The sequence below is a fragment of the Magnolia sinica genome, chromosome 15 (assembly GCF_029962835.1).
Source record: "Magnolia sinica isolate HGM2019 chromosome 15, MsV1, whole genome shotgun sequence".
Taxonomy (NCBI): Eukaryota; Viridiplantae; Streptophyta; class Magnoliopsida; order Magnoliales; family Magnoliaceae; genus Magnolia; species Magnolia sinica.
In genome coordinates, this window is record NC_080587.1 from 8944873 (window position 1) to 8969161 (window position 24289).

General features: G+C 39.3%; 1 protein-coding gene across 1 annotated transcript; it reads left to right on the top strand.

Annotated features, from left to right (window-relative positions):
* Window positions 1-2141: 2141 nt before the first annotated feature.
* On the top strand, window positions 2142-23191 carry LOC131228222 (uncharacterized). Its single transcript, XM_058224114.1, has 13 exons — window positions 2142-2423; window positions 5473-5546; window positions 8477-8560; window positions 8712-8792; window positions 11985-12065; window positions 14819-14911; window positions 17330-17509; window positions 17921-17988; window positions 18096-18147; window positions 19387-19440; window positions 19521-19610; window positions 21780-21846; window positions 22799-23191. The coding sequence occupies exons 1-13, from the start codon at window positions 2285-2287 to the stop codon at window positions 22888-22890; spliced, it is 1155 nt and encodes a 384-aa protein (XP_058080097.1). The 5' UTR covers window positions 2142-2284; the 3' UTR covers window positions 22891-23191.
* Window positions 23192-24289: the final 1098 nt, after the last annotated feature.

Consider the following 24289-nt stretch of genomic DNA (forward strand, 5'->3'; position numbering starts at 1 on the left):
TTAATTGTTTGTTTGTGGTGAGGGCTTGGAAATCTTTTATGAGCTCTGCTTTAATAGACTTTTGAGAGGCAATGCCAGAACCTTTTAGAATTTAGAATTTTTATTATATAATAACATCGTATGTGTTCTGCCTTTTTATTTTGTATGTTTTTTAAAATTTATTAATTACTTTCTACATCGGTAAGGATTTTATATGTCATTTTAATTGTAATTTTTTTCATTTGAGTTGATCCAAGAAAATCATGCTATGTGTATGTTGGACTATAAAGAATCCGACATAGATAGGCCTTTTCGAAGAGTTTCTTAACATGCTAAGAGTCACACGTATGTGACATATGTCAGTCACATGCCCAATAAATGATGATAATATTTTTAGGTGTAAATATGTATACGACTATAAGCATGGTTCCTTCCATTAGCTATGCATGTCACTTAGGGATAAGCACATATAGTCTTACTTAGCGCGAGTATTAGAGATGTACACGAGTCGAACTGAAACGAGCTTAGCACGGTTCGACTCGGCTCAGCTAATAGCTAACCCCAACTTGAACTCAACTCGGCTCGATCCTCGAGCTTGTCCTGCTAGCTTGGCTTGGCTTGGTGAGCAACTCGGGCCACTTCGAGGTGAGTTCGAGCCAATTTAGCATTTTCTCAAATAGGCAGAATGTATCTTCAATTTCTCACATAATATAAAATAGTAACAATAATTTATAGGTATTTCATCAAACACCTAGAGAGCAGCATCAAAATCAAACACTTCGTTGAGTCATTTCATCAAACACTCGGTGAGCAACATTCATATCAAAATAATCGAGTCACTGAGTTGATTCAACCTAGGTTGGTTTAAGTTAAGGTTTGATCTGAGGTAAGTTGAGCTTGAGCAAACTTGAACTCGGCTTGAAATTTTTTCAAGTTCCAAAAATCAACTCAACTCCATCCGACGAGCAAGTGCACTAATTGCCCAACTCGGCTTCACACCTTGAGACATTTGAACCCCGATTGCAAGTTCCAAACCCATTCTCTTCAACTACACACTATTTATTGAAAGTTTAAATAATTAATATATTTATTTACTTTCTAAAAAAACTTTTATTTTTGAAATTTATTTTTATTTAAAAAATATAACAATCCCTCACAATTTCAAAAATAAAATCTAATCTTGAGCCAAGATGAGTTGAGATTTTTCGAGTCGAATCGGGCGAGCTGACCAAGCCAACTCGTCTCATATACACGACCCGTGTACAACTCTAGCGAGTATGTTTCGCTCCCATTATTCATCCAGTGTGCTAAACAGTGGCGACTTTAAATTCTTGCTGGCCACACCACTTAATGGTTGGATTGACATAATTTTTTTTAGCATCTTATTTTCTCGACGAGACAACTTGTTGAAAAAGATGTCATGAAAACACTGCAGTGGACCTCACACGCCATGTAGTTGGTGTGCAAGCATTTCTATTATATATATATTTGCAAATATATACGTAGGCATGAATATTTTTGGAGGAGAATCATATTATATTACAGGGGAACGTATCTTTTACTGGCTTTTTAGCATTTTTGGTTTTTATAGGGATATTCTAACTGTATTACTCTGTCTCTAATTGCAATAATGCTCGAACTTATGTAGCATCGGAATTGCTAATTGTGATGAGCCTCGTATTCCGGGATATGTTCTGACGGACATATCCAGGTTTGGGAGCCCCCACACGTGCAGTCTCGCACGTGCTGCACTTCAAATCTCTACACGCGGATGCCTGTACTTCCCTGACACGTGCAAAGGGCATCCAAACCGTGCATCATGTGAGCCACAACTGCGCAGTTTATATTTTTCCAATGCATCATTCCGGATTGCTGTCAATTAGCAACACGTGGACTGGAATAATGGACGGTGTAGATGGACTTTCAGGCTTTTCTTAACCTTCCACTATCTCCGTACATTTATGGCCCACCTATCAACTTTTCCATATGATCTGTACTTTATGTCCCACCTGAAACACGGGTTGGATGTCAAACATGCTTTACACGTGGTAACATGGTAAGCGTGTAGAGTTGAGTATGGCAGGATGATGCGTGTGGAATAGCAAATTGTTTTATTTTTAATTTTTTAATTGGGTATAAATACACAGGAGGTGAAGAACCCAAGACGACTCTTTTCCGCCTCCGTAGCTTCAGAAGAAAAACAGCTTTGAAAATGGCGGACCTGCGAAAACCCTAGATTTTGCGATTTCGAGGGGTTTGCAGAAAATCTACGGGTTTTTTTTAGGTAGGGTCTTCTTCGAGACAGATGGAGATTCTCAACAAGCTCCGGAATCTCGACGCATATCCAAAGGTCAATGAGGATTTTTACAGTAGAACCCTTTCTGGCGGCCTCATCACGATCGTCTCCTCCGTTATCATGCTCTTCCTCTTCTTATCCGAATTCCGTAAGCTCTTTATTGATCTTTGTCTGAGAGTCGTAGCTTGATTATTTGTATTGAATTTGATAGGTTTGGGTTTTATTTGTCTTAGATTATGATGGTGAAAATTGGATTTTTAGGTGATTGAAGTGAAATTAGGATTTGGAACTTGATTGTTGTGAGTATGGTGGCATTTGATTGTCATCTTAGCCGAGCATTTGTCTTTTGAATCGCACATGTAAAGGGTTGTTGGGATCGTTAATCTCGTGGGCCATCGTTTAAATGAGCCGCATCCCAAAGTTCACTGCCATGAGGCTTATTGTTGTGTCAGTGGTCACCAAAAGGACGGTTTTCAAAAGTTGAGTGTAGAAATGTACAATGTGCCAATTTCAGAGTGTGAAAATTGCACCAATCAGACAGCCAGATCTATGGCCCTGATGACACTGGACGTGTGCTACATGTATTGTGGAGATGGTAGAAGGAGAAAATGCTCAATGTGATGAGCCTTGATGGCGTTTTCCTTGGGAAGATTATTTGATGATCTAGGTTTGAGCTTTGTTTTTATTGAGTATCAAATTATCATCATCTTAGCTTTCTTCCAACAAGTTTTGTTTGATTTTTAAATGGTAGATTGGCCAAAGTAATTTCGAAGACCTAAGGAACTTCCATAGTAGGAAGACATATTCTAGATAGCGCCTTAATAGCCCATGAATGCCTGGATGCAAGAAATAGGGAAGGGAAGAAGGGGATTGTATGTAAGCTACATATTGAAAAAGCGTACGATCATGTAAATTTGGGGTTCCTAGACTATATGTTGGGGAGATTGGGTCGCAGGCAAAAATGGAGATAGTTGATGAAAGAATGCATTACATTTGCAAGATTCTCATTTTCGGTTATTAGATCGCCTAAGGGCTATTTTCGGGCTTCATGAGGGCTGAGGTAAGGGAATCCGCTCCTACCTTTGCTATTTTTGGTGGTAGTCAAAGCGTTTAGCAAAACGATAGATAAAGTTTAGTCAGTCAGGCTGACTTCAATGTGGGAAGAGGGATGCCTTCGATCTCTCACCTTCAATTTACGGATGATACTGGATATTGAAATGGTAGATAATCTGAAAAAGTTGGTTAGGTGTTTCAAGGTGGTCTTAGTGTTAAGGTTCAATATCTCCAAAAGTAAGTCGCTTGTGGGTGTTGACGCAGGGAAGGGCGCGAGGAGAAAGATCACCGTCTTCCTCAAGTAGGCCAAACCTCGAATCCACAAGATAAAAAGGGAAATTCAAAATTTTATTATTCAATAATCCTCAGACTTCCCGATTACATGACTAATAAAGAAAAAGAAGAACCCTAATTAGGAGTCTTAATTCAACTAAAATAGAATTGACCAAAAATAGTAAATTTTGCCAAAAATAGAAAGTCATAAATTAAGCATACTGGATGATTCCTAGCATGATTACAAGCAATTCCTAAAAAGACTGCTTATGCCAAAACGAAAGAGATGTCAAAATTAGAAATTACTAAAAATAGTAAGTTTTTCCTAAAGATGCAATTTTGAACAAGAAGGAAGCGTTTTCTCATGAAACGAACCTACGTGATGCGCTACGCGGGTCGGTTGACCTTGGATGGCCCGCTATATAAAGATCGATTGGTCGTGTGTTCCGTGACGATACCTGGATCAAAAGTTACATATCTTTTATGGTCTAAACTTTTGAACGACAATTTCTCCCTACCCGGAGTGGATTTCTTCTATCCGGACATGCCCAGGGCCAAGTTGCGTTATGCTTTGCGTAGGACTGGACCTGGATCTGGCAGACTACTTTCGCTTTCGTTGAGGCTTCTTTTGGTCTAGTTGTACCAGGAATGCATCCGCGGCCTGTTCTACATCAATTGTGTCCTTCAAATGAGGAAGTGGCGACTCTAGCATAGATTTTTGGGTGCAAAGCAGGCACTCTTCCGTTGACTTATTTGGGTCTTCCCTTGTGTGTGGGCAAGCTGGGAAAAACATCTATGGGATAAAATTATATAGAATGTAGAAAGGAAATTGTATCAGTGGAAAAACATACATCTCTCTTTGAGGGGCAGGTTGATGTTGACCAATGTTGTCATGTGATCCATTAGCGCTTATGCGATCCCATATGCCATTTTGGGAGCATATACTGCACATGTGGTTTTATGACCATTAGGTATTATGCCATGTCATATGTGATGGCTCATGCAATTATGCAATCGCTTATGTGATTACGTGATTGCTTATGCAACTATGCCATTGCTTATGTGACTAAAAAGTGTGTGTGTGTGTGTGTGTGTGTGTGTGTGTGTGTGTGTGTGTGTGTATATTTGGGGGCTGTGTGCAATGGCATATATGATTATGCGATCACATATGCGCACAACCCCCTTGGGTCACATATGACTGCTTTTGCTATTTAACAATGATGTTGATAAATGCGACATTGTCTAACTTGCCAATTTACTTCACATCTCTTTTCTTTAAGTGCCTAGTGTCAATTCAAAACCCTTCCGTGAGATCTGTAGTGCAACAACCAACCGCCTATTCTAGTAACGTAACGTACTAGCATTCAAGCAAGCGCAAGCATGAGGCTGGGCCGCAAGGAACCTAGAGCCTGTGAGTGAGGTACTAACCCCAAAACACAAGTAAAAAACTGCAGAAGAGCTTGGAAAACGCCAATTGAGAGGTTGACAGGAGAACGAATGGCTTAGGAATGCCATGGAAATGTGTAGTAATTTGTAATTACAAATTACCTTACCTGTCTCTTAAATATATATGCATTTGACCAACGATCCTGTGTTTGGTTAAATCATAATAATGACACTTTTCCTTTACACTACTTGCGTAATTGTTGAAACACAAGCCCTAATAGTTTCAAGAATTAGGGTTCAGATTTTTTCAAACATGACTCTTTAGGACTTTAATTGCTCTTTGCATTCATATAAATTTTTTTTCTTATTATCTTCTTTTTCCTTTGAATGCATGATGGATGGCAATTTAATGGCTATATTCAAGACTCTGAATATATATGCTGAAGTGAACTCGTTGACCTAGATAATTTCTTTTATTGCTGCAGGACTGTATCTTTATGCAGCTACAGAGACTAAGCTGACAGTAGATACTTCAAGAGGAGAAACTCTTCGTATCAATGTTAGTATAATAGTATCTCTCTTTTTCGTTGAAAGTTTCAATGTTAGTATTTTCCTTTTGTTACTAATCTGTGTAATCTTTAGTTATCTCTTTTATCCCATTTGATAACTAATCTTTATACAAACGGTCAACATGTGTATCTTCGTTGAGTTGATGTTACCAGATGCATGTTGTGTTCATAGTATGTTGAATGGGGTAAGCAAGGTATTCCAAAACGGAAACAGTGGCCGTAAAGGCCACCACCGTTACCATTATGATACGAGCCATAATGGCCACCACTGTTACCGTTATGATATGAGCCGTAACGGCCCTTTTTTTATATTTTGAAAAAAATGTTATAGGGCCATTACAGGGCCTTTATGGCCTTTTTTCTGTAACAGCCGTTTTGACCCCGTAATGCGTAACGGTTATAACCGTCACCGTTATGTAACCGATTTTGAATACCTTGGGGGTAAGTGATGCAACTTGAAAGATTCAAGCAGCTTTGAATCACAATAATCAAGTAACACAATGGAAATAAATGAATGAGGGTGGATGGAGATGAATAATAAATCAATCAAGATCTATTGAAGTACTGAAGTTCCCAAATTTTACATTGTGAATGGTGATATGAATAGTAGAACCATAAATAATAATCTGTACAATTGTTCCGGACTCCTACAGTCCTACTAGTCTGATTATTAATAACTTGTAGCTGAAGAAAGAACTCTTTTAATTTCTTATCGAAACTTTTAGGATACTAAACTCGTTAATAAGAAACTTTGAGCAATCAATCCTAATCGGCCACTAATGTGTCTCATGTGATGACATCAAGGCTAAATCTTGTCATAATCATGTTCCCTATTGGCAACTTATTCATATCTTCCTCAATCATTGTCTGGTTGTACAATCTTGGTTGGGTTGGAAAGGTAAAGTCAGTAGGCTATACCATGCTTACCAATTTCTCAGTGTTTGCATGACCATTTCACCTCCAAAACTGAGCCATTTTCTTGGATGAAGAAAATTAGCTTGCCTCTTGCCGGATATAAAGGTTGAGGGTCCCTTTTCATGCTGTCCATTCATCGCTGCTTCAGCGATGCGGAATGGTTGCACAAATTGAGGTTTCAGCAACTGCCACATGTATGTAGTAGCAGAAGTTCGTACGAGAGGAAAGTGGATGGGTGGATAGGTGGATGTGAAGATGATAGGTGGTCTGAAATCTCTCCGAACCATAGATTCCTGTAGAGTCACACCACATGTATGGAAGAATCACAATTTTATGGCTTCCAGTTGCACAAGGAAAATTATTCATCCTTCTAAACAAACAGCATGTGCATATTAATAAGCCAAAACCAATAAATCGGTCCCTAAAATCTCAGCCCCTAATTGAGTTAATCTCAGCCGTTGATGTTTCCTTAAAATAATCATATGTAAACCCTAAAACTCCCAAAGGACTACGTGTATTCTGGCAAATTCTGGCAAGGATGACTGGAATTCCTTTTGCAGCTATATATGATTCTGGCATTCTGGATTTTTTTGAAGATTGAATTTATTAAAGGGGGCCACAGGCAACCCAAAAAGGAAAACAAAGCAGAAACAGAAAGAGAAAAGCAAAAACTAAACACATTAGAAAAGAAAAACAAAAGAGAGGAAAAAAAGAAAGCTAAAGCTATACAACTTGAGACTAACTGCTACAAGGGCAGCAGCAAAAAGGAGAGGAAGCATCTCCCAAGGAAACTTCCAGGAGAGGAGCTAAGGGAGGCTGCTAGAAGGGAGCCAGTCAGGGTCATTATTTGAGAACAGAAGCCCACTCTCTGATGACATGAAATATGAACCCTTGGATTCTCTCCTGCGGCGCAGAAAGATTAGAAAACATCTGACTGTTCCTCTCTCTCCAGATTTCCCAAAGAGCAGCAAGGACATTCAATCTCCAGGAAGCTTTTATCTCCTTCAACTCAGAGAACTTCAGGGACTGAGTCGGCATTACCCAAGAAACTTGGAATTTGGCGCAAACGGAAGCCCAGATCCTAGAGGTGAAGGGGCAGTGAAGGAATGATAGATGCAAGAGATGCAAATATCAACAGGGTTCGAGGCCGGGAGCTCACTGGTAGACAGGGTGTGTTTCAACATTGAGGTCTTGGGTTTAAGCCCAGCTTTTTAAAAAAGAGAGATGCAAGAAAACTAGTAAGACAATAGAATAGTCATGAAGAAAATGAAGAACAGGAAATGAAACAGTGAAAGAGTTAACTCTAGGGCTATTCAAAGGCAAAGAGAATCCCAGTTATATCTTTCCAAAAAGAGAAAGAAAAAAGAGAATTCCTGTTATAGTTCTGGATCCAAAGGTCCTATAAACACTCTGAAAACAATTTAAAACACCTCGCAATAACCTTAAAATTTCTACTGAGTCCTGATTCTCTTCCGTTCTTAGCTCTTGATTTATTAATTTAGTCACATCCAAGCTTTCTAATATTTGCTCCTGCTAAAATTTGCTACATACATCAAATGAAAGAATCCAAAGAACTAGTCAAAATCACGTGAGTTTTGGGTACACGGAGTTTCAGAACCCCCATAAGAAGGCCTCTAACAATCCTTCTAAGATGCTCATAAATCCTGTTAAATACAGGCAAGCAATGCAAATAATAAAATTTTCAAGCGAACTGCTACAGGTTACTGATGGCTGTGTACTGCTTCTTAACAACAATGATGAGTAATGCTAGATAATTGGGTCCCACAAGTGCTATATACACTTCCACAAGGATAATTCTACTTTTTTTTTGAGCATTGTAGTAATTCTCTATGCAGAATTGAAAATCTATCTTCATCTAACAAGAAGTACAAGACTTGTTCTATTAAAATACTACAAGAAGCATTTCTTTCCATTCATTGTACGAGTTGAATATTCTAGAACTGATGCTTTATAAAGCTTTTTTTTTTTTTGGCTGCTTGTGTAGTTTGACGTGACTTTTCCACACCTTGCGTGTTCACTTCTTAGTGTCGATGCTATGGATATCAGCGGGGAGCAGCACTATGATATTGTATGTTATCTAAATCTTGATCAATCAAGGACTTAATTTCTTTCCAATGAAGCTACTTAGATCCCACTCAAATTTGTTTTGTAAAATGAACTTCAGCAGATGGTAAGGGTATTTGACATTTTGTTTATCTAAATTGTCTTCTTTGTTGCAGAGGCATGATATAATAAAGAAACGAATAGACAATCATGGCAATGTAATCGAGTCAAGAACAGACGGAATTGGTGCACCAAAGGTTTGAAGCATTTCTTTGTTGGAATAAGGCTTAGATGATGATGATGATATAAATGTTCATTCATTTACAAACACGTACATGCCTAAACACTTAGTTCCTGGTGTTCTTTTATGATTTTTCATTTCCATGAAATTCTGCTACCTGCGTTTGTAAGGGATCATATTCTAGTATGCTTATAATATAAAGGCATGAGTGGTTATAATTTATTTTGTAGAGCTTCATTTGTTTTGGTGCCTGAAATGTTAGTGATATTGATGTGGGCTAGGACAAGTTGTACCAAGTTGGTTTAAAACTTTAACATTCATGGTCCCTGTGTGAGTCAGCCGTTATGGACAAGTCGTGCTGTGCATATCACTTATGCAGATGAGCTGTAATTCTGATATGGCTGGTTTGCACTGATGGTATCTCTGATGAGGATGATATGTATTGAACCAGCCAGGTCCCTTCCTATCTGAATCAACCCCCAACTCATCTTGCCAGGTTGACTCAATATGGACGACATGTTATAAACCATGATACCTCATTATATGTCCTCGTGGAGGCTGGAAGAGTAAAGTGCATAAAAGTCCTGGTATATACAGTTTGAAGTTTGAACTATCACTGGGTCAATAGTGTATGGTTATTTTGATGAGATCTTGTGTGTTCTTTATGCTTCCAAATAACATTTGCTGTGATATCATTCATTTTAGGCGTGAATGAGGCCATGAACTTGGGCTTGGCCGAGGTCATCCTGGGCCCAGTCCATTTATCATATGGCCTGAAATTTAGGTCTGCGCCTGCGCCCTCTAGCCCTGCCCATGACAACCATAAATGTGCCTAGATTCGGGCTGGGGCCAGGTGTGGCAAATAAATAAATAACAAAATAAAATCTAGGACTGGTCCTGGCCTGTTTATTTTGTTGGTCCAGAAAGTCACTCCTGAGTCTAGCGACTCTAGCCCGTGGTCCTAAAAGTTAAAACAAAAGCTAGGCCTATGGCGGCCTGCGCCCAGTAGCTTAATGAGCCAGGCTGGCCTATTGACAGCCATATCTGTGGAAGCACAGCTTAGCCAGGCAGATCGCACCTCACAATGTGCATTGTTGAGAAGACATCATGTGGGAATGTAGAGTGGACAGTATTAATGGACATCTAGAATAAGCATGGTTTCGTATAATACCAATACCAGCTTCATTGCTCTCATTTCCAAAACCTCGAATGCATGTTTTGCATATGACAAAATTCTCATTTATAGTGAAAGTGAAAAGCTGTCTTGATTTGTTACCTAATAGTTGTGCCATGCCAAATGAAATAATTTTTGTCTAGGGTAGGCTAATTCTAGAATGAATTCATTTTCCCCATATTTGATTGTCAATAAGATATGATATATCTCACCTCTCATGTTTGATTAGCTGATAGTCCTGCAAAATAAGGGTTTCGTGTTTTGTATTGGGCTCTCCTTATCCACTCCCTCCATGGTTCCTTTCTAATTGTTCATCTCGTTTCCAATAAATTTGACTGTTGGTCAAAGATAAGGAACTTATTTTCCGTGTGAAATGGAAGAGAAGGAATTCTTTCGTTTGGCACTATGGTGCTCCTCCCAAAGTCGCAGCCTTCGTGTGGTAAAACAAGGTGCTCACAATCAATAATCTGCAGAAGAGAAACTGGATGATTCCCAACATCTACAGGTTGTGCATGAAAAATACGGAGTCGGTTGATCATCTTTTATACATCGCCCCTCTGTTAGAGAGGTCAGAGATGTTTTTGGTAACTTTCTGTGTGGAGTGGGTGATGCCGGGAACTGTGGAAGACTTTCTTCTAGCATGGCATGGAGGCTGAATAGGGAAGAAGGGGAGGATGACCAGGAGGCTATCTTTTTTGGTGGGTATTTGGGCGATATGATCCTTGGCATGCTGTTGAACTGTTGGATTGACCATCTCAGTTGCACGGTGTTCGAAAGTGTCCATCATTACCTTAGAAATTTGACTTGTTACTGTGGGAATATTTGCGTGTAATTTTAGATGATCTAGATGACTTGAACGGTTCAAACTAAGGGTTATTTATATTTTACCTGGCAACAACTTCCCCCTTAAAGGAATGATTGCTGAGCTTGTTTGAAGTCAATCTTCCATGAAGAAGGGTCATCTTGGGTAGCTAGTACCATGGGCCCACATTTTCAATGGATTTAAGACATCCAAAAAGCTTTTGGCTGCTGTTACGATGACAAATCCTGGAATTTTGGCTGTCGCCACAAGAATGACGAGAGCTGCACAGTTGCTGCAGGATGCATATCACAAGCTCCTGCTGAGTGTCATGAACTATTCTTGTTCTCTTGCAAATCTGTTGGAAAAATTAATATAAACAAACTCTTCTCACTGTTGGGGTTCTGGCTGATAACCTTTTTCAGATCTAGATTTCTCCACCAAATTGGTTTTTTGATGCAAAACAACTTGATGCAGTTGTTAAATCCCACGAAAACATGATCCCCAAAATTTTTTGGCTTTCTTAAAAATTTCAGGATTTTTTCTTCTTGTTGTTTTTGTTTTTGGTTTTAGTCGAATATCACAATTTTAGCTAGTGTCTGTCGATACTTGGGGTTGCAAGTATCACTCGACACTGTGTTTATACAACTGAATTATGCTGGTATATCATGATAATATCGTTGCTACTAGGTAATTTTTATACTCCCCTGGGTTTTATATCATTGACCCGCAAGATTGAAAGTGTTGGCCGATGTATCGGCTGATCCATGGATGCATTGAACACTGGTCAAAGGTTCAAGAAGCAGCTGACTGGTTGCCGATATCCTTGAGGGCATATGTTAAGGTGGGCTTTCTATGCCTGATCTAAGGTGCATTAAAAGGTACACCTTCTGCATTGACCTTTCGGGGCATATGGTAGTCAATATCTTATGTGGTAAACTTGATGTGCACAACAGATACCTATACATCTCAAAGAATATATGCAAGCTTTAGCCATCAAAAGGATTATGCAAATTCCAATACATTGGTCTTATTATCATCTTAGTTCCTATGTTTTCTAATCAATCATAAACCACTTTTGGTACATTTTCTTTGACCTATGACACATTTTACTCTTTAATTATACCTAGCATTATTTTCATTGGCTGCTGTAACATTCTGCACCTGACAAGAGATTTGGTTGGTTTTTTTTCCCCTTGGATTTATTTGCTCTAGTTTCTCTATGTTCTTTTCAGATTGAAAGGCCTTTACAGAGGCATGGTGGAAGGCTGGATCACAATGAAACATACTGTGGTTCGTGTTATGGTGCAGAAATGGTATGTTTCCCTTTTCTCTTTACCATAAGTTATGTCCATTTCTCAACTCCAAAATATGTGCATCTTGTACAGTTGCTCATAACCACTGCCATTATTTTATTGTTTCCCTGGTGTAATGATGAAACTAAATCATTTATTTATATGTGAAAAAGGTATCGCTAAATAAAAATAAATCAAACATACAAATCAGTTCTTCTATATGAGCCATATCTAGGAGATTTAACATGTGTTGACATATTAGATAGTTGAACTCGTATTTGCTACTGTTGATGAGTTGTATTTACATATTAGATTTTATTCTATTGATTGAATTTCTAGCTTTTGTTAATAATTTCTGGTTAAAATTAGTTATTCATATTAAAAAAAGCAAAGTGAATGCTAAGGTCCTGTTTGGTGTTGCTTCTACGAAGTCCATGATTGACCACAGTAAATTGTTCATTGGGAATTGGCTATGAAAAAAAAAAAATGTTTGGCAAGGGGAAACACTTGCATACCTCACCTACATACGGGTTTTACTTTCTTTAAGGTTGGGGAAACGACTTCATGTGCATGAAATCCACCCCATCCATCGGTGCTTCATCTCTTGTTTGGCCTTGATAAATCATGCTGCTTTAACACTCAGGTGGGGCACCCCATAAAATTATATCTAAAACCTCTAAATTCGTGTGGTATGGCCCATCTGAGTTTTGAAATACTGTGATTTTGTTTTTTGTTTTTAATTTTATTCCATTATGATGAAGCACATTAGAGGGTTGGATAGCATATGAATTCCATGGTGGGCCCTACTCAAAACTAATAGTGGGCGTCCCATCTCAACTACTTCCTATGGTGTAGCCCAATTGATTGTTGAATCATCATATGGTTTTTGGGTTCTAGGGTGGACATAAGGTAGGGTACATGGAGGAGATGGATCTTATGAAAGTTCCATCCACATGGCTCTCGGTTAGCAAAAGTAACCTAGTGTGATGCATGCTACACGGTTCTTGGCAAAACATACAAGAGTGAACAATTGACCCACAATGTTGATGTGGTGGCCCAAGAATCAGGTCTGCGAATTGATCAGGTGACAACTGTTTATGAAACAAATGTACGGCTTAAATAAAAAGAACTTGCTCGAAGCTTCACTTGTTTCTTGGTCGAAGGTTTTTAAGCCATCCACCTGTTTCTAACATCATGATCCACGTAATTAGTGCATTAGCCTGATTTTTTGCTGAGAACATCTTGACAATCAGACACACTTGGACAACTTTGATATTGCATTTGTCTGCCATGGTGGTATGTGTGATGATGCATTTGTGGTAGCTCGATACACACGCGGACTTAGCAAACCTCTAGGAGACCTTTATTGAGCGTGGGATTATATTTGGGAAGTTCCTGAAAAAAGGGAAGAACTTTGATGCCCTGGCAAAATGTGATGGATGATATACAAGCACTTGGCAATTACACAGAAATTGCACAACATCGCATGCAAGTGATTAAAATTAATTTGGCCCAAGTATAGGTCCCAGTTTAAACGTATCATGAACCACAAACTACTCCTATTTAATTACCTGACTATTGGCCCCACAGACATTTATTGGATTTGTCAAGAGGATGTGACTCCATGACAATGGGCACAATTTTATTCTGTGTAACTTGAGTTGATGTAAGCCATGTGGGCAATTTCTGAGTGCCTGTGTATCATGCATGATAGTCTGGTAGATTATGAAATAATTCCTGGTGCAAAGTAGGGACATGGGTGTACAAGGGGTGTCTTCAACAAGTGGCCCTCATGTGAGGGGACAACACATGACAGAGGTTCGGGCAGATGGCACACATGTCAAGGACCCAGGCTACCATGAACAAAAAGTAATGTTGGTCTGTTGATCAGGTAGGTCAAACTCGCATGAGAAAAACGGGCAACCAAAAGAGAAGTCTAATAGTCCTGATTTAACATGCATCTTTGGCCCACTTGACGAGTGTGCTACCCCGATTCGGCATATGGCTTGCTCCCTACCTGACGAATGGCTGGATATGCAACATGTATGCCATACACGGAGATCTGACATGTTACTGCCCCCACAAGTGAGGATCCACCATGGTTTTAAAAATGGTTATGATACTTGTATCGGCCCCACCTATAACGAATGGTGTGTGAATCAACTTACTGGAAAAAAAATGGCCTTATCGGCCAATGTGCTAATGATGCGTGGCTGATACGGCCGTAAGGGCCTTTTTTATTTTTACTTCTTATTTTCTCTTACTTTTTCACTTTTTTCCTCGTCTCAACCTTGTTTTAATTGCTTTTCTTCATTTCAATTCAAATGGAAGCTTAGAAACTTGTTTTAGAGTAGATCTATGCCTATTTTGGGAATCAAAACAAAATATTGGAGTAGGATTTGACAAATCAAAGTGGAAGGGACCATTCTGGGCAAAAAAAAATAAAAAATAAAAATGGATGAACTTTTTTTTTTTACCCCCTGAAGATTGCAAGAATTTATTAAAAACGCCAAGAGGTGAGAAGAGCAAAACATGACATAGAAAAAGAAAACAACCAGAGAGAAAGAAGGAAACAAAACAAAAGAAAGCAAAATTATTATTTGATCTCTTATTTTGTCCAACATATTTACCCAGTTTTTCAAAGCTGTGTTTTTTTTTTTTTAAAGGCTTGGCAGCATTCTGTTCTGCACGTTCTTTCTCTTTCGAAATTGCAGCAACTAATATCTATCCCTCCCCTATATTACCTAAGCAAAAGTTTTTTATTTTTTTGGCAGTTAGATGATGATTGCTGTAACTCATGTGAAGAAGTCCGCGAAGCTTACCGAAAGAAAGGATGGGGGCTGACAAATGTTGATTTGATTGACCAGGTATATGAAAAACCTTCTTTTGATCTTCTTTGAACTAGGTTAATGTTTAAAGGATCAGTGTAAAGCCAGAAAAAAAAAAAAAAAAAACTTGATTGTGGACATTGCATCATGTACGTTGATAGTTCAGATGTTTTGGTGTGACAGGCTGCTGCAGCTTATAGTTCAGTTGTTTTGCATTTGTATTTCTTAGAATTTCTGTATTTGGATGCTGATTATCATTTATATTCCTAAGGTTCCTTTGGTGTTTCAGCACCTTTTGAGTACAAATTGTAACATGGAGTCAAGGTATTCTGTAACGGTAAAGTGGACATAACAGCCACCACCATTACCTTACAATACGGGTCATAATGGCTGTTACGGTCCCTGTAACAGTCATTATGATCTCTCTCTCTCTCTCTCTCTCTCTCTCTCTCTATTGACAAAAAAAAAATGAAAACCTGTATTTGCCCTGTAACATTGAAATAATAATAATAATAATGAAAAACATATATCTGCCCCATAACTGACCATTACGAGGCTGTTACGGCATTTGTGAGGGGCATAATGGGTCGTTAACGGTGGTTACAAGTCATTTTTTCCATAATGGCTGTTACAGCCATTACAACCTCATAATGTGTAATGGTTGCCACTGTTACCTTTACGTAATGGCCTTTGCGGCACACCATAAATGGAGTATAATGTCACTAAAGATGTTCCAAACCTTATTAGCATTTGCTTCTACACATATTTCATTGTTGAATGCAAGTTGTGCATTGGTGTATGCTTTCATGGCTCATGACCCAAAGCTTGGTGCTTGAATAATGTTTATAAACCTAACTCATTGAAAACCATATCTTATTACATGTATTTGACCCATGCATGGAGGAACATGAACATGTCATCTCTGATCCTGGTCGATTGGTGTGGAAGATTAGGAAGACGAGTCATCTCTTCTAGAATCATTTGTTCCTTTCTTTTATCCGCGTGCATTCTCCTCTCGCTTATGCCTATTATCTATTAGAATTCGATTCGAAGTAGAATTGATATGACTGCTATAGATGTTCTGATACTGAATAAATGAATATCTCCTCCAGATGGTAGAAGATCCTCTTTGAAAAGTAGTTTGGTCCCATTAATCCCTTTATCTCATGGCCCAGGCTCCACATCCCATGGGTCAGGACCTCGGCCGAACCCCCCTCATGGGCCCCACTTCACATGGGTTCCGCTTCACACGAGCCACCCACCCCACATAGGTGGGGTCCGCTTCACACGAGCCACCCGCCTCACACGGGCCGCCCACTCCGAGTGTGCCCCTGCATCCCACAGGCCACCCCACTCAAGCCCGGTATGAAAATGCCCCTACATTAGACACCCTACCTTCATAAAAAAATTAAAAATAAAATAAACTTTATTGAGCTTGTTTTTGTGATTAAGCCAATTAGGACTTTTCTTTAGGTTTTAAACTAGTTTAGGAAGCAATCTAAGATGCAGTACAAATATGTACCCTCCCCCAGCAGTTATTTAATTTTGATCAAGTTTTGAGAAATTTCTTGACTTCCCTGCAAGCTTTATTCCATTTTTTTGAAGGGAAATGTGGGGACCCCGACGAGGAACTTGCAGGTTTCACACCTTCGTGAGACAGACTGATTCATGCTGAGTTGCTCGTTGAAATTCTCGTGGTCACTGTTGACCTGCTGCTGAGACATTCAGAGGGTCATGTGGGCTGGTTGTTTGTGGCTATTCCATCGGTGCTCAAGAGGGAGAGAGGCAGGGAGATTTGATATACTATAGATTTCTCATATCCATAGGAATCCTGTTTGGCAGCTGATTGATTGGAAAATATTTAACTGTACTTCTATTATCAATTTTGGACTTAGAGGCTCCAATAAAGCCTTGTCCTGGCCTATTGGCTAAGGGTGTCATCGCCAGAATATCTAACAATAGGGAATCCGTCCCTTGTAATTGGCTGTGACCGTGCCACCCCGTCAATATCTATGAATTATTAAAAATTGGAATAAAAAAAAGGCTTGCTCAAACAATACAAGAACTTTGACAGCAATATTTGTATTTATGGACAAAGTTTGTATCAAATGAAATAACACTTAATATGGACTTCATACCAGCATTCATTTTCTTGATTTTTGTAATAGAACCACAAAACCAGGAAGAATTTACACTCTTAGGATGCTATGACAGGGTTTTTGAAACTTATCTAACATATTTCACCCTTTCAAAAATATCAGGGACAGGATCTTATGCCTATAAATGCTACAATTTCTGCCATTTCACCAAGGATACTGGTTATATTTATTAAAGAGCAATTAATGTGATTTAGTCTTGATTTCTTTGCTAAAGGTAGCTTTCAATATGCTAAGCCATAATTTTTCAACTCTTTTTGTCTTTTTGGATTTTTTATATTAACAGTAGTTTCCATTTCAGTGCAAGAGAGAGGGCTTTGTTCAAAAGATTAAAGAGGAAGAAGGTGAAGGATGCAACATACATGGAATCTTGGAAGTCAATAAAGTGGCTGGAAATTTTCATTTTTCTCCCGGAAAAGGCTTTCATCAATCAAACATCTTTTTGCAAGATTTACTGGCACTTCAAGCAGAGAGTTACAATGTGAGTACCAGTCCATAAGGACCATGCACTCTCGACTTTGGCTTGCTCTAAATGGAATTAGATGTTCTTCAAGTTTCTCTCTCCATGTTGGATAGTTACATTTAGGCTTCATTTTGGTGTCCCACCAAACCATTGTTGGAGGGGCTTAACGAGCCTATTTGTATGCTTATTCTTGGGGTAGAGTGCTGGAAACTGAACTGCATTAAGCAGGCTTCTGTTGTACACTTTTGCTCCCTCAGTTCATGGTTGAGATAACAACAGGGTGGTCTTTCCCTATCTCAACCACGATTGATCTGGCTGTGACACCATACTGCTTCCATTGCGAGCTTGGGACATCCAAACATACCCTTGACTAGAAACATTATGATTATGTCAACATCCATCTAATCTTCTTCATTTTCATTATTCCAGATAAGCCACAAAATAAACAAGATATCCTTTGGAGAAGAGTTTCCAGGTGTTGTCAATCCACTTGATGGGTAAGACTGTAAAATAAAAATCTTGCTGCTATCCAGGATCCAAAAAATAAAATAAAAATAAATGTATCATGTTGGTCTTATCTGCTTTGGCTTTGGTAAATTTTCAGTGTGCAGTGGACGCAACAAGCATTGTCTGGAACGTATCAATACTTCATTAAGGTTGGCATTTTGGCTGATTCCTGATGTGTTTGAATTTCAAATTGTCAGTTGTCACAACTTTGTTTCTGTCAAGACATTATGGTGGGTTAGCATTTGTTGGATTGATTCATTCCCACCTATTTTTCATCAATTTATCCTTACTGCTGAGGAGACAGGAGTGCGACCTATGAGTTTAGAGATGGGACACTTGTTGGGGTTGGACATGGATATGAGATGTTGAACCCTGCAACGCTCGAAAATGGGAGGCTTGCCACGTGAAGCACCTTTTACTTCTCTTTTCCATTGTGACAAATATCTCTGATATTTTGAAAATATAATGATATCTTCTTGGCATTCTTAAAAATTGATATTTGCCATACTGCATCTCAAAAATTCCAAAATATCTCTGCATCCCCTATAATATTACAACTTTCACGACCAAGGTATTTAATAACGGTAATGGTGGCCGTAACAGCCACTGTAATTACTGTTACAATACGGGCTGTAATGGCCAAAAACTGTATCAGCCTTATAACGGGCTGTTAGAGCCTTACAGGCCTCCCCCCCGTAATGCCCCTGTAACGCATAATGGTTCCCCCCATTAACAGCTGTTACGTAACCGTTTTTTAATACCCTGATAACGGCAATATCCCCATGTCCCCAGTAACATCATGATATATGTAGATTTTCTTGTGTTTTTATCTCCATTTATTTTTAACATTTTTGCCTTTTATTTTATGCAAAATTTCCCAAATGTATCATGAGAAAGCCCACGAAATTTGAAAAAATCCTAACAAATTCCTGAGAATGAAGCTGTGGTCTCTACCATTGAACACTGTCTGGGCCATGGTTTTTAGACTTGTTTTGTCTCGAGTAGAGTCTCAACTTGTCTGAGTCGGGGTATCGGCCCAACTAGAGGATCACACTGCCAATTAGAGGCCTTTGCCCCTTGGATACCATTCAAACTTAACTTTTCATTTGGAGCCTCCTAAGTCCGCTGAGGGTGTTTCACTGCCAGCCCCATTGGTGTGCCTGTCCATGCAATTTCAAACTGCTAGTATACCATAATTGCTATTCCTGTTCCATTGTTTGTAATTCTTTTGTTTCTTCATGCTCTCCTTTCTCCTTACATGGACTTGTATGCTCATTAGCTTGTTTTGTTGAATGCCATGTAGAATATCACATAAGTGGTCAGTTTCATCTCTCTCCTGCTCTTAATTGTGGTGTTGTAATCAGGACAGATTTTCCTCTTCTTTTCAGGTAGTCCCTACGATCTACACTGACATTAGAGGGCGCAAGATCCAATCAAACCAGGTGAAGAATGACATGCAATTTCCATCTCTGTTGCTTTTTGATTGATGTCCAACATAACTTCAATGGCATTCTCCATGCAGTTCTCTGTGACCGAGCACTTTAGAGGTGCAGATGGTTATCCTCAGACACTTCCTGGAGTCTTCTTCATTTATGATTTCTCACCAATCAAGGTGAGTGAATAAAGATATGCCCCATAAATCAAAAGATAAACATCAGTAGTTGTCCTGTTAAACTGCTTGCTTGCCTTTACACCGCTTCAAATCCTTTCACACTCATGTTAGCAATAGATTACCTCAGAAACAAAAGTGAGCTTGTTTTTTTATTTTTATTTTTATTTATTTTTAATTTTTTATTTTAATGAAACATAACAAAAGTGAGCTTGCTGCATTGTATTCCTTTAAACTACATTCTCAATTGATGTTTCTGTTCGAATTTCTTGATTATCATGAAGAGAAATATTTTAAAACCCAGATGGGACTAGGAAAAAAAAGGAGGATAGCATTTAAGATGGAGACAGGCGGATTGTATTTATGACTCCCTTGCTTGGAGAGCAAAAACCCTATCCATCATGCTACAGGTGTTTCGTTGAATGATACTTGTCATTTTATTTATTTATAGACTATTAGATATCATGGGTTGGACCCGTTTGGACTGAACTGTTAACAAAAACAGGTTGACATCCAGTTTGGGTTTTAAAATATTGGATAAATGAACATTATAATGGAGTGGAAATTTGGACCCGTTCCTCATGTCTTACCTGTACCCCCTTCCGCATGCAATTGGCAAAAGCCCTATACTAAGTTTAATGGAGTGGTTATAGCAGAAGGAGATCCATCCAATGTCACCAAGCGGATGAAGATATGGGGATCAGAGCTGTGATCGTTGTTCTTTTTATTTAATGAAAATTAGATCTCTCACCTTAGGCTAAACATTTTTTATTTTTTTTTATTCATGCTGGTAGAGAGGGTAATTCCAATGCTAATAAGTTGAGGTCGATCAACTCTGTGTTGGGAATTCGTTTCCCATAGTTTATCTTTCGTGCTTAACAAAATTTTGTTGTCTTCCAGGAAAGTAACATTCAAATCATCCTCACCATAATCTTGTTGCAATTATTCGGGGTCGGCTAATTCTAGTTTGTCAATCAATCCTATCTAAGGCTCTCTCCTTTGTTAGTGAACAAGCCTTCACATCTTTTCTCACCACCTCAATCCAAATGCTCTCATGGCTACTCTCATCCTCTTTTTAGGCCCCTCAACCGTTGTCAATGGTCTTCACCTCACCAGGGTCATCTCCTACCTTTGTTGCACATGATCGAACCATCTCAATCTACTGTCTGTTTTATCCCTGATTGGAACTACTCCATGGCTGCTTAGGTTACTTCATTCTTGATAATATCCTAGTCTTCCCACACATCCATCTTAACATCCTCATCTCATCATCACCTTTAAATATTTACTCACGCTGCTTTCTAATGGCCCAACGCTCATCTGCATATAGCATAATCAAATGAATAATTGCTGTATAAAAATTTCCCTCGAGTTTCATAGGCATTAAGCAATGACGTAATGCTCCAAAGGCGCATCTCCACTTCATTCACCTAACTCTTATCTTACTCTTAACTATATTGGAAACAGCCTTATCAATCCCTCCATCCTTTTGAATAATAGAGCCAAGGTAATGAGTTGCGAAGTGAATAAAATAAGGATAGAGGCTAAAGAAGGTTTCTTAAGCAACCCTGCAAGGCTATGGAGGGATGACGGATGAATGATAGAAAAATTAAACATCAAAAGGAGGGGTGGTGATGTATTATTGCCGAATTATTCCAGAGCTTTGGTACATAGGTGTGAGATCCAATCCATCCATTGGATACGTCTGACCTTCTACAAGTTTTTTCAAAAATAAACCTGGTCCATTCAGCATGTGGGCCCCAATATTGGAAACAGGTGGATGGGTTAGTAAACTTGAGCCAAGTTTTTTCAGAGCCGTACATTTGTTTTGCGGACTGGCCCACCTCACCGGTGGATCAACCTGATTATTAGAGTAGGACATCAATAGAGGGGTTCCTTTCTGATGGACAGATTGGATCTCAGACCTACGTGCCATGTATGCGAGCTTTATTGCACATGCATGTGCCCTCAGCAAAACTCTCTATTCTGAACCATTTAAAGTCGTGCTAAACCCTAATAATATTTTTCCTCATCTAAATTCAGTCTTTTGTTGTCAAACATGGATTGCCCATCAAGCAAATTTGGTATAGGAAATAATATTTTTTCCGGTATCTTATTCATCCATCACAGAGCTCTATGTAAATCTCGTTAATTTTAAGCTAAATATTGCAGGTGATGTTCACTGAGGGAAATGTTTCGCTCTTACATTTCTTGACAAATATTTGTGCTATAGTTGGAGGTACTGCTTCTCTCCTCCTTTTTTTTTCCCTTTTCTTTTAATATACTTGCATAGCCATGCTAGAAAAATAAATATCTGCTTTAATCTACACCAGACCTTTTTAGAAGCAATGAATAAAATAGAAACAGAAACAGAATATTGATTGGATCTAAGCTCCTAGAGGAACTATTCGGTCCTGAGCCTTAACTAATATATAATTAGCAAGGCAGGATTCCATATATGTGGGACCCTGGTTTGGTCATCCAGGTCGTTGATTTGATGGGCTCTGTCATGGTTGGGTAGTCCCCAACAATCTCTCCCACAGATCAGAAGATACTTTCAGCCCCCTTTTCTTTCAATGTGGACTATTGTCTATTCTTTGTCCATTGTGGGAACCATCAGATTATTGTTGAGGATCATTGGACCGTGTTCCCCACACTTGCTGAAGCAAAGCTATGTTTGACTCAGTTCAGTGCCTGATAATTCCGCTTCGCCGCAAGCCTAGTGAGGGCCCATTTAGATGCACCATCAAAACCCTTGTTAGGAGATGAAATCCTAGTGGGTCCTTACTCTTACTCCGGTGGTAGACTCTTAGGAGTTTCAACACTTGGTTGAGGGTTCGACTACCCATAGGTGGTGAAATCCCACTACGGTGTGAGTGTGTGGTGGTGTGTGTGCGTGTGTTAAAAAAAAAAAAAAAAACCCTTGTTAGGAGATGAAATCCTTGTTTCAATCTGGAAGGAGTGTTCTGCAGCTTGCTTGAATTGTCACCTGTTATTGTTGGTTTGGGATCCATTCAATGATTTAGGCAGCAAATAGACAGGCCCCGGAAACCAATCCGATTGCTTTTTAAGAAAACAACAATTGCAGGTGCCTTCTCGTAGTCGACAGTTGGAGTCAAAGATACGTCCAAATGGGTCACAAGTTCCTAGTTTTCATTTCATTTAACTTGTTTCTTGGTGGTTTGAATCAGGTGTATTCACTGTTTCCGGAATTGTCGATGCATTTGTGTATCATGGTCAGCGGGCAATCAAGAAGAAGATGGAGATTGGGAAATACAGGTGAGTGTTGTTGGAGGAGAGGCCCAAATGCGAGGGGCCATTCTCATGTTTGGGGTTTGACAGAGTCGTCGAGAAGAAACTGCAGTCCAGGAGGGGAAGGCAGAGATTGCCATCGATGATGAGGTTGGTGAAATTACACCCTTTGTGAAACCCCAGGGGATGGTGAATTTGAGATAGGTAGCTAGAACCATTTTTATCTTTGATCAAATCCGTTGGTCTTTTTTCCTCCTTTGTATATGATTTGTATGGTTGATATTTATGGTGCTTATGAGCAAGTGCAAAAGGGAGGCTACCACGGTTTTTCATTGAGAATTTTTTTTTTCAATATCAAGGGGTGTCTTAAGTTTGAACCGTTGAAAACATAATTTGATGATATTTTCTGATGATATTTTCTTCTTACATCTTATACTCACCCGAGTCTTTGCACGGTCTACTCTTCCCTTCTAAGTGCAGGCGATGTTTTAGTAAACACAGACGGTTGGTCCATGGGTGCAAAACCGCCCAAAAAACGTCAGAGGCTCTACGAATCCTCGCCTCCAGTCCTTCGTTTCCCACGTGTGGATGGCTGTGGCATTTCTCTTTATTAACCATTTATTTGTAAGCGACTGATTGAAAGGCTAGGGTTGTGCTATGCAAGATCTTATATATATATATATATATGGGAAATGGTTCTCTGAGGTCGACCTCACGGGGAGTTTCCATGAGGTTGAGCTGTGTGGGCCCCACCGTGATGTGTGTCGAACATCAATACCGTCTGCTTGATGGGTCCCCTTACAGTATGGGATATGTAGAAAATCAGCCGTGCACAGAACTCAGGGGGGCTATACCATCTAAAATCACGAGAAGACATGCTTAAAACATATAAAAGCACTAAGTAGGGCCCACTTGAGTTTTGGATGCTGCTTAAACTTGGTCAGACCCCTCATCCAAGTAGGACACACACAGTGGATGGGCTGGATTTGTGAACCACATTTCAGGGGGCCAAAAAAATGATTATGATGGTTTTAATGGGAGGGTAACCACTGTCAACTGTTGTATGTGGTGTGGCCCGCCCAAGTCACACTTTGATTTGATTTTTTAGCCCGTGGCCCACCATGAAATGGTGCATCTGGCTGTATGGGGTAGATGTTCCACACACATCATGGTGGGGCCACATAGCTGGATCTCATGGGAACTTCCCATGAGGTCGAACTGTGTGGCCCCACCCTGGTGTGTGTTTAACATCAACACCGTGCATTTGATGGTTCCGCTTTAGGTATTGGGATATCTAAAAAATCAACCGTACACACAACTCAGGTGGGCCATACCATCTAAAATCATGAGAAGACATGCCTAAAACATGTAAAAGCACTTGGTGCACTTGGTGGGGCCCACCTAAAATTTGGATGCGTTTGAAAATTGGT

What these genes read in the sequence shown, in the direction of transcription:
- LOC131228222 (XM_058224114.1), top strand. Translation starts at nt 2,285, where the DNA reads ATGGAGATTCTCAACAAGCTCCGGAATCTCGACGCATATCCAAAGGTC. An exon ending in ACGGAATTGGTGCACCAAAG is followed by an intron (nt 8,793 to 11,984) that starts GTTTGAAGCATT and finishes TGTTCTTTTCAG; the next exon opens with ATTGAAAGGCCTTTACAGAG. An exon ending in GTTGTCAATCCACTTGATGG is followed by an intron (nt 17,989 to 18,095) that starts GTAAGACTGTAA and finishes GTAAATTTTCAG; the next exon opens with TGTGCAGTGGACGCAACAAG.